Genomic DNA, 18,710 nt, shown 5'->3' with positions numbered 1-18,710 from the left:
GAGGTGCCCTGATAAGGGGCCGAGACATAAATGAGTAGGATATCACAGGGAAAGACAGTTACCGAACTGAAAGACACAGAGCGGTTGCTTACGAGCACTTGCCCTTACAAGCTGGTGTTCATTTAATCATCAAATTCCATCAAAAGTTCCCCAACACACAAGCGTTAAAATTTCGCCACAAACGCTTTTTAGTGTCAAAGGCATTTTATAATTTTGGCGAATTTATGGCACACAACTGGGAGATCGATCATTTACAAGACTGAACCCTACGTTTGAAGTGGATAGAATTGGCGTATGAATGAGACTGAAAGAATGTAAAAACTGTATGTAAGAATGGATATTGTGGTATAAATTATAAAACTATTTTAATTTAAATTTTTAGACATTTGCTATACATAATTTTATGTTTTCGCAATAAACAATTTGACTTTCACGTTCCCTGTGTACATACAAAATATCGTTCATTCGGGCAATCGCCCGAACCATATATTCCTAGCCTATGAAGAAATGATATTAGATGCTGTGAGGCAATTCATTATGAACAATATCAATTTGTCGGTGTTGTGGTTTTAGTAGCTATGCTCAGCTACATTACTATTCTGTATGCATAGTGTTCTTTAACGAGCAAACGCACACTGGCTGATTGATAAAGAGAAGGACAGAAGAAGAAGAAGTAGAGGAAGCGCCTGAAATATGTGTAGTTCCAGACTCCAGTAGTTCAGTTAGTAGTTGTAGTATTAGTATTGCGTTTGTTTGGTGTTAATGTTGTTAGGTTATAACAATTTTCTAGCAATTAGATGTTGTAGATGCATAAACTATTTGTTATTGTTCACGACGTTTAATTTTAGTTTGTGGATAAAATACAAACTTTTCAGCAGGCTTAGTAGTTAATATTTTAGTGGATTGATATTGGTGTAACGCCGTATCTAGATTAAATTTTATTCTTTATTAGGATTACTTACAGTTTTCAATGTGCCAACAGTGTGATATTGGACTGATTGAGAGTTTAAGGTTGGATAGTGGTTGGGTAGTAGAATTTTTAGTTGAACATAAAGTTTTTATGAATGAAATAATATGCCCTAAGTGCAGCAGCAGGTTAATACTGAACAAGGAGAAGTTGAATTATCGCTGTCACCACTTCATAGCTAGAAAAAAGAAAAAAAAAAAAAGATGTAATGTAGGTAGGATATCTGCAAAAAGTGGTACACTCTTTGAACGCACGAAATTAGATATCAAGGTGTATTGGCGAATAATTACTTTTCTACTTCATGTAAGACCACCTAGATCCAAATTGTTCGAAGAAGAGCTAGATGTCAATACTTGCACAATTAGTTCTTGGTGTAAGTATTCTCGTGATGTAATGACCCATGATTGTTTAAAAAAAAGTGAAAAACTGGGTGGTGATTCAAAATATATAGAAGTTGTTGAAGCTTATGTAGATATGTCTAAAACAAAACAGAGATCCATACCAAACCAGTTAGTTTTAAGTGGTATTGAGATAGAATCTAAGAAATCATTCTTCATTGTGATTGAAAATCCTGAGCCTGCCAATCTTCTTTCAGCTTTTAAAGAGTGGATACTCCCAAACACCTTTGTAGTGACTAATTGCATCAAAATCTATCTCTCCCTTAAAGATAAACAATTTCTCGATTATACTGTAGAACATTGTGTGAAATTTGTCAAACCTGAGATGATGAGTGAGTGCAAAAAATCCATGGAAAAGACATGGAGAGAAGTTAGTATTAGTAATGTACCTAGGAGCTGTTACACAGACCTTACTGGCTTACTAGCAGAATATCAGTTCAAGCGGAAATACAAAAGGCTGCAACGACTACATCATTTTTTCATAGCTGCTGGAGATTTATACCGACGTGATACCAAAAAGGAATCTGGGTAAGGCATATATAAGTGTGTGCACCTAATGTCACTTATAGAGCTGCAGTTTAGTAAGAGGCCACCACTGAAATCGTATCAGGGTACCAAATTATCAATTAGAAATGGGGAGACTTTAATAAGCGGCCTACACTTGTTACTCGGTTCTTTGATCTAACAATTCGATATATTATCCAACTTCGATATGTAAAAAACGTACACGATAAGACTTATAATAAATTGCTGAACAAGAAGAATTTCGTACATTACAATTTTAAAAACAAACTTAACACTAACATTACAAAACAACAAAACCAAGTATGGCGTAGACTTAGATATCAAAGAAACCTTATAATATTTTTAACTTGCCCGAGCTTAATATCAATGAGTAACCGCTTTTGTGAAATGGAGGAAAGAATTCTCCCTGTGTGTTACCAGAAGCAAAACCTACATGTTGAAGCTGAGTAAACAAATCTCGTTACTTTTTGTTGTTTATTGATTATATTAAAATTACTATAACTAATAAGTTGAAATCATATGCTAAGGTTAATAAATTGTGATATCGGGTACTTTGGGATTATACCGACCACACCCAGACATGAATCGTTATTTCACATTTCGTTTCTACTGATTACTAGATTAGCGTAGAACAATATTTCGTCAATATAAAACAGGAATTGTCTTATCGCAAACACCTCCCCATCCTCAAACAGAGGTCAAAGTCGAGCGTCTAGTAGATAACGTGATTGCAGAGTCTCGCCGCCCGTTCAGCTGGTGCATCGCTTTGTTGTACTTCCGTGTTTTACCTCTACATTTCTCCAAACACAAAAATTCAACAAAAACAAACATTTACCAAACTAAACTTTTTATTAAATAAACACTCAAAACTTGTTTTTATTCTTGATCACATTCCGCCACCCAAAATGCGAGTGCCTCCGGCCATCAGCGCGGGCTTCGGCAGCACCTTCGGTGCTGCCCCGCGCTGATGTCGACGAAAGAAAAACATCCCTCGAGATAGTACCTATCAGTAAAATATCAAATTCTAGAGGGGCTAATCAGAAATATAAATTGAATTGTAATGGAAAGGCAATGATGTACCGTGCAAATCACGTGATGCCGCGCGGCCTGCCGTAATCAGGATTCTCGAGAAAGATAAGATAACAGCGACAACAATACCGATCACAATACCTGGAAATGCTTGTAAGTTTGTAATTTTGTAATTGAAGAGTTGTTTTTTCGTTCTATCATGTTTGTTTCTATACATTTCTATTTTTGTGTTCTTCATACTGGTGTGGTCGGTATAATCCCAAAGTACCTGATATCGAATTATTCCTTCAGAAAAAACATCGAACCATTTGATAAAACCAACCGAATAACGAGTGTAGGCCGCTTATTAAAGTCTACCCGAAATACTTAAACCAACCGAATAACGAGTGTAGGCCGCTTATTAAAGTCTACCAGAAATACTTAAAACTATCAAAAACAAAAACATTTTAGTTATAGTTATTTAAAATTAATGTTTATTAGCTCTTTTTAATGTATTAAAGGGTAGAGTACGATAAGCGGACCCGGTTTTGGGTAGGGTACGATAAGCGGACCCGGGTTTGGGTAGGGTACGATAAGTGGACCCGGTTTTTTATATCGAAATTGGCAAACGATATTACTTAATCATAACCATCGATATAATCAATCGATACTGATTAATTAAAAATGGCTGTCAATCTTAGTAAGCTTCACGAAATTGCTTTAAAAGACGATAAAACATGTTTTTTATGGCTTCAGCATGTTGGGTTAATACCTAAGAATCCATTATGTGATATTTGTGGAAAGGTAACAAATGTGACTGTCAGAGGAGCAAAAAAGAAGGTAATGGTGGACACAATTTTAGTAAAAACGCACTGAAGAATACTTTTTTTGAAGGGTCAAAGTTCGGACTGCGCAATATTGTGACTTTAATGTACTTCTTTTCCAGAAATCAGACAAATTACGATTTTTTAATTCTTGAGTGTAGTTCTGATTTACACAGTCCATCTAGAAGTACGATATCTGACTGGCTGTCGTTTTGCAGGGAAGTGTGTTTTGTTTGGATAGATGATCAGTTTAATAGGGAAGAAAAGCTTGGAGGTCCTGGAGTGGTGGTGGAAGTTGATGAGTGTAAAATTGGTAAACATAAAAATAACAAAGGGAGGTTGGTAGAAGGAACCTGGATTCTAGGTTTAATAGAAACTATACCGGAAGGACAAAAACGTGGGGGTAGATATAGGATAGAGATTTGTCCTGAAAACAAACGAGATGCAAAAACTCTCATTCCTCTCGTACTAAAACACGTACAGCCTGGAACAACCATAGTTATAGATATGTGGAAAGCATATTTTGGATTAAGTGATTGTGGTTTTGTCCATTTTACTGAGAACCAAAGTGAAAACTTTTTAAACCCAGCAATTGGTGCCAACACTCAGACAGTTGAAAGTTCGTGGAGAGCCGTAAAACGTAGTCTAAGAAGTGGTATCCCAGCCGACCTTCTCGCAGATCACCTCTGTGAATATTTATATAGAAGAAAGGTACAATTTTCTGAAGAGGACGCATTCAACCATTTCTTAAAAGCTGTAAAAAATTGCTACCCAGGCGAAGACATGTAGATAGTTTGACAAATTTCCGTTTCCTATTCTAATTATTTTTATGTTCTAATTTATTTTCTATTCCCAATGTTTGTTATCATTTCTTAATTATTTATGGTTTTGCTGTTTGATTGTTCTCGTTCTGATTCATTTAGTTAAAGTTATGAGTTTCCCTGATTTTCGTTATGTTCATTTATTATTTGTTACATCATTAAATTCACATTTTAATTTAAAACATATGATTGTTATTACTTTTATATTGATTGATAGTCTATGATTTTATATGCGAATATTAGGTATCAATGATTATATTCTTCGATATAAAAAACCGGGTCCGCTTATCGTACCCTACCACCGGTTTTTTATATCGAAATTGGCAAACGATATTACTTAATCATAACCATCAATATAATCAATCGATATTGATTAATTATTTTGAACAATTAACTTAAAGTCCTCCTCCGTAGACTAATGGTCTCGTCTCTCTAACTGATCACGGGTTCAAATCCCGGGGAGGGCCAATAATGTGTAGACACGAAACAGTGTGTGTACTTTGAAAATAAACCAGTGTACATCGAAGTCTACATAGCTGAAGCTGAGGCTTAAAAGAGAAAAAAACTAAAATAATCTATATCAACAGCTGTTGACTTTCAAATAATACAAGTAGGGTAATATTTCAATTTTACATAAGTACCATTTGATTATTAAAAATGGCAGTCAATTTTAGAAAACTACACGACATTGCTTTGAAAGATGGTAAGACATGTTTATCGTGGCTTCAACATGTTGGACTCGTACTGAAAGACCCATTACGTGAAGTTTGTGGGAAAGAAACAACTGTAACTGTGAGAGGAGCAAATATGGTCGTCTTCAGTTTTCCTAATTTTGATTATAATAATTTGTTTGATCACTGTAAATATTAAGTTAAAATTTTAATTCAAAACACATGATTATTATTGAGGACTATAGATACTTTTATACCAATTGATAGCCTAGGATTTGAGATGCTAGTATTAGTTATCGATGATTACATTCTTTGATATAAAAAGTCGGGTCCGCTTATCGTACCCTACCCGTATTAAATAACAATATTGTTCCAAATTAATTCTAACAAAGTATAATCACTTATATGGTATTTGAGTAATGGCCACTAGTTTAATTATGTGTTGTGTCACTATCTGTTATTCACATTTATCCTTAAAAACAGTAAAAAGTAACTAAATGTTAAACTATTTTGTTTGTTACATTTTAAAGATACACATAACATTGATAGTTTTTTATTCATCAATCTATATATATAAATGTGTGTTTGTATGTTCCGTTATAACTCTGGAACCAATGCACGAAACATCGTGAAATTTTGTACAGTGATTCTACACGTTCGTGGAAGTAACATAGGCATACTTTTAGAGATTTTAATAGTTTATTTCATTAATTTTTTAATTATAAATTGTTGTTGATGTTGGTGTGTTTTATATTGGATCCGACAGACTGCGCTACAACACGTAATACAAAGCGAACTGATACTTAACAGCTGATAATACTTTCAGCTGAAGTTCATCAAAGAGGCAGAAACATTTGTTTACATTTAAAATTTAAAACATTTTTATTGTAAAGTGCTTGATCAGTAGTGTTTTTAAATTCAGATTGCATCAATGATCAATAAACTATTTAATTAAAAAAAAATACTATTAAACGCTATTATGAAAACAACCTCATTATACAAATCCGTGAATGTTTGCACATAAGTTAATCGAATTTGGTTACATCGAAGGTAAATGAATAGAGCCGAAAGAAGATACTTTATGATCAAAACTTGGTTTCTTTGATACATTTTCTTGAAGGCACACTCCTAATATCACTTTATACGACTCCCATCATACTACATCATAATTGCTTTTACTAAGTAATATAAGGACTTTGGTTCTAAAGATTGCGAGCGAAGGCGCAGGTAACAGCTAGTAAATTATTAATATTTTAGATTTAAAACAGCTGAATTATAATATGATTTTAAATATCTGTAACGTAATTCGTATCATCAACATTTTTGTTTCAATAGTGTAGATAATCATAAACATGATTCTATTGTGATGGTGGCCTCTTATTATACTGCAGCTGTGAAATTTGGCATACATCTAGTCAGTTATAGTGTAAATAACATATGAGTGGCTGAAAGGCAGAATGAACTAACCCACAAATTTTGATTCTTGAGTTGGGTAGATCGCCATATGATGCAAAACAAAATCTTGTTTTTAGTGCAGAAATGGGCTAAACCTCTGGCAGTGGTTTATCTTATATTCAGTAAAATGGGTTAATCCAAGTTGTAATTGTGCATTTCCCTGAAAGGCAAAATGGACTTAACCATAAAATTAACTGGCATTCTAGACTATCCCTCATTAGAGTCCATGTTAAACGGATTTTAATGTTGTGGAAATGCAGAATGGACTAACCTATGACTTTGTTTGACTTTTTTTAATTAATATAATGGACTAACCCACAATAATTGTAAATCAGAATGGACTACTAATTTTTATTGTTATGGTATTTCAAGGTACTGTAGTATGTTGTGGAGGCTACTATTTTTTGAACATTTTTTTCTTACTTGGGACCTTGAAAAACTACATTATTAGAAAGAACAGTATTTGCCTTATTGTGAAAATTAAATGTCATTATGACCATCGGTTCTTGATTTTTACCTCACAAAAGAAAGCAATGTCGGTGAGAATTAGACCAGTCTGTCTTTATTGACTAGTTTTTATTAGGCTATGCATACGCACATATTAAGATATAAAAAGTCAAAGTTTACATTTATGAGCGCTCACATGATCTGAGCTTGAATTTATGTACCGTCTATAGCGATGCTTTTCTTTTTTGTCAGAAGTGTGGAGTGGCGCCACCGAAGCTCGCACTGATGGCTAAGTCATTTCTGATTGGTAATTTCCTGACCTCTGATCACGTACCTGATCGTCCAGTGTGATATGACGTCAGAAAAGTTGGATAATCTGGAACTTAGGTCAGGTGAACGTTCATAAATGTTATCTTTAACTTTGGTACTACTAGTACCATATTTAGGATAACCAAATCTAAACATGCCTTAAATATCACGTAATAACAGTGCCTTACTTCTCGTCAACATCCCTTCCATTTGGAAGGGAGAAAAAAAGAACTGAACGTCATGACATGTAATTTTCACAGTAATTCAAATACAGCTTGTTCTTTCTTATAATGTAATATTTTCCGGGCTCCAGTAGGAAAACTGTTCATAAATTTTGACCTCCGGATAATACCAAAGTACCTATTTAGCACATATTTCACCAACAGCTCCTCCTACAAAATTTCTACGGTCCTTACAGGAATAATAACACAAATTATCTGCCTACCTCTCCATATAAAAAATTGGGAATTTTTTAACTTTATCCTTGAATAGGCCTATCTCAAATCTCACTTTATGGGGTTAGTCCGTTCTGTGTCTTGGCCACTCAAAAATCAATTTAAAAAGCCACAAATATGAGCTCTTTAGCTACGAGTATAATAGTTTTTTTAGCTATTGTGTTTAGAAAATACTGAGACATGACAAAAAAACTGCCTTTTTCCAAGTTTTTAAAGTCTGTCACTCAAAATCAAAAGGCGGAAAAATGTAAAATTCTGCATTTTAACTAGCCTAGTCTTTGTAGGTGCAACTTCCACACACAAAAATCCAAATCTGTGAGGTCAAGGTCCAGACCATCGCTTGATTTGACATGAAATGAAAATCCATGAAAGGAAGATCCATTACTATAGGCAGATACAATATAATAAGCAGCCACCAACACAATCGACGATAATAATCGAAAAATTCGAACCATTGATATTCTTGATCATTTAAAAGACTGAAAGCAAAATGTCAGACCAAATAACGTAATAGATATTTCAAGAACAATTTGGATTTGCTTTTTTTCAATCTTACTAACTAATGTATAAATATTAATATAATTTACAAATTAAAATACTATATATGTTAATATAATTACAACAAAATAATAACATTTACTTACCTTATGTATTTTTTAGCATAAACATGACTGCTTGTGGAACAAAGAAAACACGTACGTAACTGTTCTTGTCACGATTAGTCAATAACGAAAAACTTCATTTGAATTTTGAATTTATTTGTAAACACGTTTTTACTTTGAATAAATTTTGAACCATGATGTCGAATTGAATGCAGTTCTAGGCTTTAAAAACGTGAATATAGAGAAGCTACATTTTTATATGTAAAATCTATTTTTTTTTATTGTATAAAATAACTAAATTGTATTTAAAGTACTCTTGAGTCACGTAGTTTAAACTATTACTTCACATGGTAGACATGTTTGATAGCATTAAAAAAAAAATGCTTGAGTGGATCACCATCAGCTCCTTTTCTTGCAGCCATTTAAAACACTGCTCAGTGTTTATAAAAATATTTTGAACTAATATCTGCATATTCATCGCCATTGTTCTTGTCACTAGCCTTCTCCTACATAAGCGAAATAACAACAGCCGGTCACTAGCAACAACTGGTAATGACGTCACTAGTCTAAATAAAGAGAGCTGGCAATGATTAACTGTGAATATCTATAGCCAAATGTCGTATTCAATAGTATCAATATTTAAAATCGATAATTATCATCAGATTGTGTTGGTGGCCGTTTATTATACTGTAGCCAACATTTTTTGTGTGTCTTAATTATAAATGTTATAATAAAAAGCTAACCGTGAATCCTTCAAAACTTTTATTACTTAGACTTTTTCTCTTATGGCGAATACACCTCATTTTGTTGTGAGCAGCCATTGTATGTTAAGTAATGTACGTACTGTGTTCTGCAATTAGTTAGGTGTGAAATTGTCTCCCTTTGCCAGTCAATGTTTTACTTCTAATTTGATTTAGACTTGTCAATTTAAATATATGGATACGTTTATAGTTGAATTCTTAATGTTAATTTTTCTTTTTCTTAATTTATTTATTAACTTGTTCTTTGCCCTTGCTTAAGTAGCTATTGATATAAATAAATAGACATTTGATTTACAATTATTATTGAGTTTATTTGTCACATGTATGATACGGGGTTTCGTGAATTGTACTGCCATGGGCACCAAAAAAAAAAATTATATCCAACATAGAAAAGGTTTTGTTGCATGTTAGGTTTGAATTTATAAAAAAATAGGTTTGAATTTTGAAAGATTTGGAATCATAAATTGGGTAGATCTTACTTAAGTTCAAGTCCAGTTTCACTTTGTGTGTTCCATTGACACTTATTCATCTTCCAATCATCCTTGTCAGTTTAGTATAGATTTAATACTGGCAATGGTAATCCTTTAAGATCTGAGAGTTCTGGTTGCCATCCAATATTCGAGTGGTCATCATCTAGTAAATGTCTACTCTGTTCTTTTACAAAAATGGAGATTCACCAACTTAACACAAATAATAAAATGTATGACTGTATTTAATAACTCAAATGCTGATTAACCTTGTGTTTTTTAATAAATTTCTTGACAAAAAAAGTTTCATGTCAGTCTCATATTAAGTCATGATTCAAAAGAATAAATTCCATTATTGTAAAGTCACCATCTGATCTAAATTCATTTCATAACTGAAGGTGTTGTAAACTTACTTTGCATAACTCCTTGTTTTTGATATTAAGATTTAATGTAATTTGTGGTATTTGGTCTAAAGAAATTACTTTATTTTGTCTGATGATTCAATTTTACAATAGTTTATGTATTTCTATCTTATATGTATGATAATTTGTTTAATGTTAATGTTAACTCTAAAATAGGTTGCTAGTTTATCTTAATTTTAAAATTTATTGACTTGTATGTGTGTATTGTAAGTTATCAAAATTGTATGGTGTATGTTCTTCTTTTTGTATGGATTCCTCTGTGTGTGTGTATGCACATGCGTGTGTGCGTGCGTGTGCATGTGTGTGTTTGTGTGGTATTAATCTTTTATAAACAAACATAAAATAATATGAACTATTAACTTATCAGAACAAAACTGTAATAATTGGCCCTTAATTATATTTAATTTATCTTATAAATGAAATATAATTAATGCAACTTGCTTTTGCAGAAAACAGTGGTAAATGAAATCTGTTAACTCTAAACATATTAAAAAATTCAATAATTGTTCATAGTGGTTCTTGTATAATTTATTTTATAAGTGTATTTTAAACTAAATAAATAAGTTAATCTAAAGTTTATATTGAAAAAAATCACTCTATTGTCCATCAGAGAAATTATTGTCCATCTCAAATAAGTCCTTTACAGTTTTAATTGAAATAAGTCACTTAAAAGTTAATTTTTTTTTAATCACTCTATTGTCCATCAGAGTAAGATTATTTCTCAAGTCTTATTAGCACACTGTTCATTATTAAATCAGTAATATTGTTCACATTTTTTTTTTTTTTTAATATATGTATATAATCTTGACATTAAAAGAAACTTTAGTTTATTTAGGTTACATCTACACATTTAATTACCTATTGTGTTCATTTTGCATTAATATTCTTTATTATCTCTGTTTACATCATAAAAATAAATTCAAGTATGAAAAAGTTTTCTCCATTACCTCATTGTATTTCAGACTCCACTTTAAAAAATATTAATGCCATTGCACATTATATCTCGCTTCAAAGTTTGTATAAATTGCCATCTAATAACTATTCATTAGTCAACGCACTTAAAATGTTAATTTTTTATCAACATTACAATATTCAAGTTTATTTATTATTTATATTTATTTGTTTATTATCCATTTAAATTTAACTGCATTAGACAGCTTAATATATTGTAAATGTAAACTATTTCATTCCATTCATACATTCCTCTTTACAAAAAATATAACATTTCATAAACATTATACTTCTCAAATAAAATATCATATTACTTTAAGGTAATAAACCAAATCTTCCAAACATGTTTCTCTACAGATTAATGCTTTTTTGAACTTCAGTACTTCTCTCTGTATCATCTAAGTGATGTAACATGACATGGTCCAAGTTAATTATTTGAGTTTTCTTTTTTAATAATATACTGTACGTCCTATTCTATTTGTAACACTAAAAGGTCCATTGAAAATATGAAAAAGCTTTGCTGTTACCCCTTCATAACTCTTTGATACTGGATGTTGTAATAATAGTACTTTGTCTCCTGTCTTGAATTCAGTAGCTTTTCTAGGTTTATTAATTCTAACATACTTCTCTACATTTTTCTTGATTCTATTTCTAGCAATTTCAATATTCTCAAGTTGTGACATCTTCTCTCGTTCTGGTATTTTAATATGTGGTTCCCAAAATCTACGACAATCTTCACTTGTTTGTAGTTCCTTTGGTGTGAATCCGGTTGTTGTGTTGTGTAGCTCATTTAAACAATTATTTATCCATGGAATATACTTACACCAGCTGTGTTGATCATTATGACATAGTATCCTAATAGCTCTCTTTATATTTTGTATGTATCTTTCAGTCATATTCATTTGTGGCCGTCTTATTGGATTAAATATAACTTCTATTCCTAAATTTTCTAATGTGGAAATATATTTGTGACTTCGAAATTGTGTACCATTATCTGATGGAATTTTGTGTGGTGTTCCATATTTAGGGAAATGATCTTTAAGTAATTTGTTCAATACAATGTTAGTAGTACATTTCTTAATTGGAAAAAGCATAATAAATTTTGTGAAAATATTAAAACAACAAATATATATTGTACACCTGCTTGAATTACATTTGCATCGCATTTAATTCCAACATTCTGCAATGCTTGGATGTGTGTCTGGTTTACTTTTCTGACATGAGTCACATGTTGATATAAATTGATGAATACGTTTTGCTGTGTGTTTGAAAGTAAAAGTCTCTTGTAAGATCTTCAAACATTTGTTTGCCCCACAATGTATTTAGTATTCATGACACTCATGTATCATAGGAATTATTAAGACTTCAGGTAAAATAATTTTCCAACAATCAGAATTTCGCTTAGAAACAATGTTGATCTTCAAACATTTGTTTGCCCCACAATGTATTTAGTATTCATGACACTCATGTATCATAGGAATTATTAAGACTTCAGGTAAAATAATTTTCCAACAATCAGAATTTCGCTTAGAAACAATGTTGTCATAAAGAATATACTTATTGGGTACAGTGTTGAAATAAAATCCTGATCTGCTTGTAAAGATAGCATACAGTGGATATAACTTACTTTTAGGTCCTCTTTCTGTAAATTAGATATACCTAACTTAAATACTTCTGAGTTCTCCTTTTGACATTTAGACTCAAAGTTACCCTTTTGGAATTTTGAAATATTAGTGTGCCTTAATAAGTACTGGACTATTTTCATAGTGTAGAAAGTTTAAGATAATCTCAGGTGTATTATTTCCTACTGATGCGACTTCATCCTTGATTTTGATAAAACTTTGATACAAGTATCAGCTACTATGTTTTGCCGTCCTTCACAAAAGTTTATAGAATAATTATATTCCTGCAAAGTGGGAATCCATCTAGTTAGACGAGGGTTTAACAATCTACATGTTTTTAAAAACATAAGTGCTTTGTGTGCTGGCAAAGAGCAGCGCTACAAGAGCCAAGTGGTGAGAATTTGTACTACGCAAGCTCCGGTAACTTTTGGATACCCCCTCGTAGTTTAATTTACTCTTCTTAAGTGTCCGAGATATAAATACTAACTCTGCCTTACTTCCATCATCGCGTATTTGATACAAATGACTGCCAATAGCCTTAATTGAACTGTCAGTCTGAAGAAAGAATTCCTTCTTGTAGTCAGGATCTGATAATACTTCTGTCTCTAAAAATAATGATTTTACATTTTCAAAATATTTCTGCTCCTCTTCACTCCATATGAATTTTGTAGTTGACGTTAATCTCATAAGTGGTTGTACATTTTCAGAAAATCTATCTACGAATTTATTGTAATAATTAATCATGCTTATGGAACCTTTCAATTGCTTGCGATTCTTTGGTGCTGGAAACTTCTTGATCACCTCCATTCTTCTCTCATCTACCACTTTATTTGTCAGCATGTATCCTAAGAATGGTACTTTATCTTTGCAAAACTTACATTTTTCGAAATTAATTGTCATATTTGCCTTTTGTAATTTACTAAATAAGATTTCTAAATGATATAAATGTTCCTCAAAAGAGTCTGAGAAAATACAAGCATCATCAATGTAGAACATGGAGAATTCTTCAACGTTATTTCCTAATACTTTATCTAATCCTCTAAGTAAGGCAGCTGAAGATATGGATAATCCAAATGGAACTCTTGTAAATTGATAAACTTTACCTCTATGTTGGAATGCTGTGTACTCTCTTGATGTTTTTTCCAATCCTAACTGCCAAAATGATGCTGTGAGGTCTAATGTTGTAAGATATTTACATTTCCTACCTTTACTTAGTAGTTCATTGATGCTCCTGTTCATTTCGTAGTCATTTATGATTCACTTATTAATATTTCTGGCATCTGAACATAATCTTATCTCACCTGTTTTCTTTGGTACTATGAAGAGTGGATTTACAAATGGACTCATACTCCTCTCTATAATACCATTAGCTAACCTTTTATCTATCTCTCTACTTACTTGGTTTTGATAAGATGCAGATACAGGATACAGCATGACTTTATACGGTTTATCATTCTTAACTCTAATAGTATATTCATAATTCTTACATAATCCTGGTTTCTTTGAAAAAATGTCTTTATACTTCATTATCAAATTACATAACTGTTCACTTTCATCGGGAGATAATAAGTTTATTTCATATAACGTTTTACTAACGTTACTGTAACTGTTTATCTGTCCATTGTTTAAATAATTAATTTCTATACTATCATCTAGTTCACACTGTTCATATTCATTCATTATGCTATATACCTTGAATCAAAATATTATTTAATTTACACCTTCTATTCTGTGTTCGTGTATTTACCTTACCATTTTCATCTTCTTCTGGAATGTAATTAATTGTCATACTATTATTATTTGCAACAATAACTGCTCATAATTTATTCACAATGTCAATTCCTAATATAACTTCCTTGACGAGAGATGGTACTAACACATATTGGTTGCTAAAATGTATACCTTTCATTTCTCCGGTTAATAAAATATATTTCTTAGTTTTTTAGATTTTTGTCCAGTGGCTGTAGTAATATTTAAACTAGAAATCGGCAATATTTCGTATTTTAACTTGTGTTTATTATCATAGAACCATTTCTCATTAATACAACTTAACATTGCCCCAGGGTCCGTCCACTAATTTTTCTACTTGAATATTTCCAAATTTAATACTTACTTCAGGACATTTAAATTCTTGTAGATTATGTTCTTGTTCGGGATTTTCTTCGGTTAATAACCATTTACTGTAACAATATATGTTCAAAATTAATGTTTTAGAATTATTTAACTGATTTGTTTCATTGATATTTGTGTTATTACTTCCGAGGCTTAAGTTTTCCGCTAAGAATGCTGCACTAAAAAGCAAAAAAAAAAAAACAGCAAAGTATTTTTGCTGTTTTCTGCTAAATATTTCTGTCTGCGGTTGTATTTTTAATGAACTTTTTATGTTAGAGTCCTTAGCATGAGTTAGATTTTGGAACATTTGTATTTATGTTAGGGGATGTCTCTTGTCGAACTCTAACTTGTCTTCTAAACTACGTGACTTCCACCGTTCTTTATCATGTTCGTTTTTAAATTGGATAACGTGACAATGTTGTTCCTGTTCTTTGGTAGGATATTCTTTATCTTGTGGTCTTTTTAAATATCCTGGATTCGTGTTTTGTGAATAATTATCACGCCAGTATTTCTGATTTTGATAACCACCATTCGATTTTCGAATAGACATCCTACAATTGTTTTTGTTTCTGACTTTTAAAATTAACTATTTTCAAACGGGTTGTTGTTGTGTGGCCAATAGTGTTGATTTATGTCAAAATTTCTTTTGTTATAGCGATTGCCATTGTTGTGTTCAAATTCACAATTTAGTTTAAATTTTGAGTGTCTCTCATCAATATCTCCGCGATCAAGTAGCTTCTCGAAATTGTTGATAGTGACTAAATTTTGTACCCGTCTCGCATCTTGAATATTTTGATCAAAGTGCTCACAAAGTATAATGGCATTATCTTCTTCGTCTAATTTTGAGGTTATACTATGCATCAAAAGAACTCGATCAATAAAATATTCTGATCTACTCGAGTTTCCACCGGGTCTATATTTTTCATTGTTCATTCAATTCCAAAATTTCCCCAAGTCATATTCTAAATTGGCAATATTATTAACATCATCTTTAATTACTTTCCACCAACGGCTTACATTTCCCTCCATTGCATAATCTATTTCTTTAAAACTTAGAAATTTCCTTTTCTATCTTGTAATCTCCTAACATAGTTTCACAACTACGTAATAAATTCTTTTGGATTTTTGTGTCAACCATTGAATTTAGGTACCGTATTTATTATTAATAATTATTATTATAAATTTCAACTGGAGCTTTTCCCTTCACAACGAGGTAACGAATGTAGGCGCGAATTTCGCACTTGGCGGGAGATAAGATCGAAATTTTTTGGTGAGAGCTACTGCGCCAAGAGTTTTCAACACACTAACCTCGGATTGGTCTCGTTTTGAAGGGAAGAAGTCAGGCTACGCGGCAGTGTTGCCAACATGTTGAAAAAGTATTCCCTACAGTTGTGAAAGTACCAGTACACCTACTTTCTGGACGCGCCTCGTATTTGAAAAATGGTCCAACAACTATCATTGGATCACTTCATATGGATTGACTCCATGGCTGCTCACATCCAACCTGTGTTTACTCCAGTAACAAACTATATTTTTAAAATAAGAACTCTTTTACATCCCATTCTGAAATTTAGCTTATTTTTATGTAATCAGTTATAGTAATAAAATATATATGTTTAAAAAGTTAAGGGGATGTATTTTCGGTTTTCAGTTAGCTTCAGTAGTTTTTTTAGCTACAGTGTTTAGAAAATACTGAGGCATTCCCAAAAACTGCCCTTATTTGGTTTTTAAAAAACTCACTCCAAAACCAAAAAGCAGAAAAATGTTAACATTTGCATTTCATCTAGTCTTGGTAGTCTAGTCCATACAAATATCATTAAAATATGAATTATTAAGGTCCAAAGTTATTTTTTTATTAGTTGATTTTAAATTGAACCACCCTCATGTAGGACTTATTTACATCCTGAGGTAGAGTTAAATCCCTCTAATGTGTAAAAATCTTAACCTATTGGCCATTAAAGAAAAGCAAAGGCCTGGATCCTCTTGATTTTTGAAATCAAACCACTTAATCCATATTAGTTTGACCTGTCTTCTTATCATTTCTAATTGATTGTTAATGTTTGTGTGTACCATAACCAGTGGGAGGAGGATATAATCCTCCCTCAAGAGTACTAAAAGGTTAACAAATATTGGTATAACAGCCATGCTATTGGTTTAAAATACAGCACTTATGAAGGGTTACTTTCAGTAAGCCTCAGCTTAATCTCTTTTATAATTAGGAATTCCTCCACAATCCTAAATAAAGAGAATGAGGTCTAGAATTAATTTTGACCGTGATTGGATGGTAATATGCCTTGTTAGGACTTATAACTGTGACCTTTTTTTACTGTAAAAATGGTAAAGGTAAATTAATGACTGGAGTGGCATAATCAGATCACTAAAATCACTGGTTAAGATCATTTTTTGTTATCAGTAAAGTTAACGGCCAGAGTTGCCAATCAAACTTTCAACATTATTAATGTATTCTGTTCGTCGTCTTGAATGAAACTATGCATGGTTTTAGGGGGTGCAAATTTCAAATAACTATGTTTTTCAATAATAGAAATGGTAATGTCATTTTGTGGCTATATCTATGTACTGTACTTCTTGTTAAGAATCAAGAGTTTTATTGTCATTCAACACATGGAAATAGACAAAGTCAAAAACTGTTTTATAGGGGTACTAAGTGTAAGTGAAATATTTGAAAAAGTAAAAAAATAACTATGACCAAAAATTGTAACTGTAATTAATTTTTTTTTAATCAGTCTACTTTAACTAAATATATATATATATATATATATATATATATATATATATATATATATATATAAATAAACACATACACACATAGGTTAAAAATACATGTTAAACCTTGTAACATGTCACATTAAAATCTTAATATCACAGGCAAAAATCAATGACAGAATAAAATGCATTTACTTTCATCCTTTAAAAGAATAAGTTTTAATCCACTGAGGTTTACGGATTAGACCACTTTTGGTAGCTTATTAAAAATTGTTATTTTTATAAACAAATGGCTTTTTAAAATTTTCTAGATTTATGGAAGTACAATCAGTGATATAGCTTCTTCTGGTATTATATGTGTGAATTTCATTTCTAATTTTAAAGTTATTTAAGTTTTAAAAAAATACTAATTAAGGTAAAATATATGTACAATCATTATTTTAAGTCCTTAAAAATGTAGAACACATGACTATATCTGGGATGTTTTCTGCCATATGATTACTTGTTGTGAATGGGTGCTATTACTCCAAAGTTTTATGCCATATAATTTAGAATTTAAGAAGGCATGATAAGCTGCAATTAACATTAAGTGATTAACACATTTTTTAACTTTGTTAATAAATAGGTTACTCTAGATAGTTTGAGACACAACTGATTTATTTGATATTCCTAGCTTAATCTACTATATAGATATATTCCTAGCAGTTTTACAGGTTTGGAGTCTTCATTTATGTATTTGTTTACTGAAAATGCAATATTTTCAGTTTTTTTGTTATTAACAAGTAATCCATTAACTTTAAACCACTCCTGAGCTACTTCAATTGAGGTATTTTCTTCTAACAATAAACTATTTTAATCTTTACTTTAACTCAAAAGAGTAGTGTAATCGGCATATAACACTAATTTACGTGGCATATTGGACGCAAAATCATTTACTGCAATTACAAACAGGAAGGACTCAATACAGAGCCTTGAGGGACCCCAACCTGGGTTATTTTAAAATCAGATTGTTCTTCAGATTTTCAAAATAAATAAAAAAATAGTAGAAAGCTTGGTCAACATTGGTGTGCATCCCAAGTTGCGACCAGTTAAAATGTGGCAATAGTTCTTTTAAATGTTATGATGTTATGATTTTCAGCATTATCTGTGCCTGATAGCTCTTGAGTTTT

The 18,710-nt window shown here is 31.6% G+C and overlaps 1 protein-coding gene across 5 annotated transcripts in view; it reads left to right on the top strand.

The window, feature by feature from the left end:
• Nucleotides 1-686: 686 nt before the first annotated feature.
• Nucleotides 687-18,710, top strand: part of LOC124354397 — a 38,864-nt gene continuing 20,840 nt past the window's right edge. For 2 of the 5 annotated variants that reach the window (XM_046804819.1, XM_046804820.1), the window contains exon 1: nt 728-1,893. In XM_046804819.1, coding sequence (XP_046660775.1) covers nt 971-1,893 — 923 coding nt within the window. In that variant the 5' untranslated portion in view covers nt 728-970. Of the gene's footprint in view, nt 1,894-7,368; nt 7,504-18,710 lie in introns of all 5 variants that reach the window. The other 3 variants (XM_046804821.1, XR_006921679.1, XR_006921678.1) reach the window with 3 other exon arrangements.

This window comes from Homalodisca vitripennis, chromosome 2 (genome assembly GCF_021130785.1).
Source record: "Homalodisca vitripennis isolate AUS2020 chromosome 2, UT_GWSS_2.1, whole genome shotgun sequence".
NCBI lineage: Eukaryota > Metazoa > Arthropoda > Insecta > Hemiptera > Cicadellidae > Homalodisca > Homalodisca vitripennis.
The sequence above is the reverse complement of the archived record's forward strand: the minus strand, read 5'-3'. Positions and strand labels throughout refer to the sequence as shown.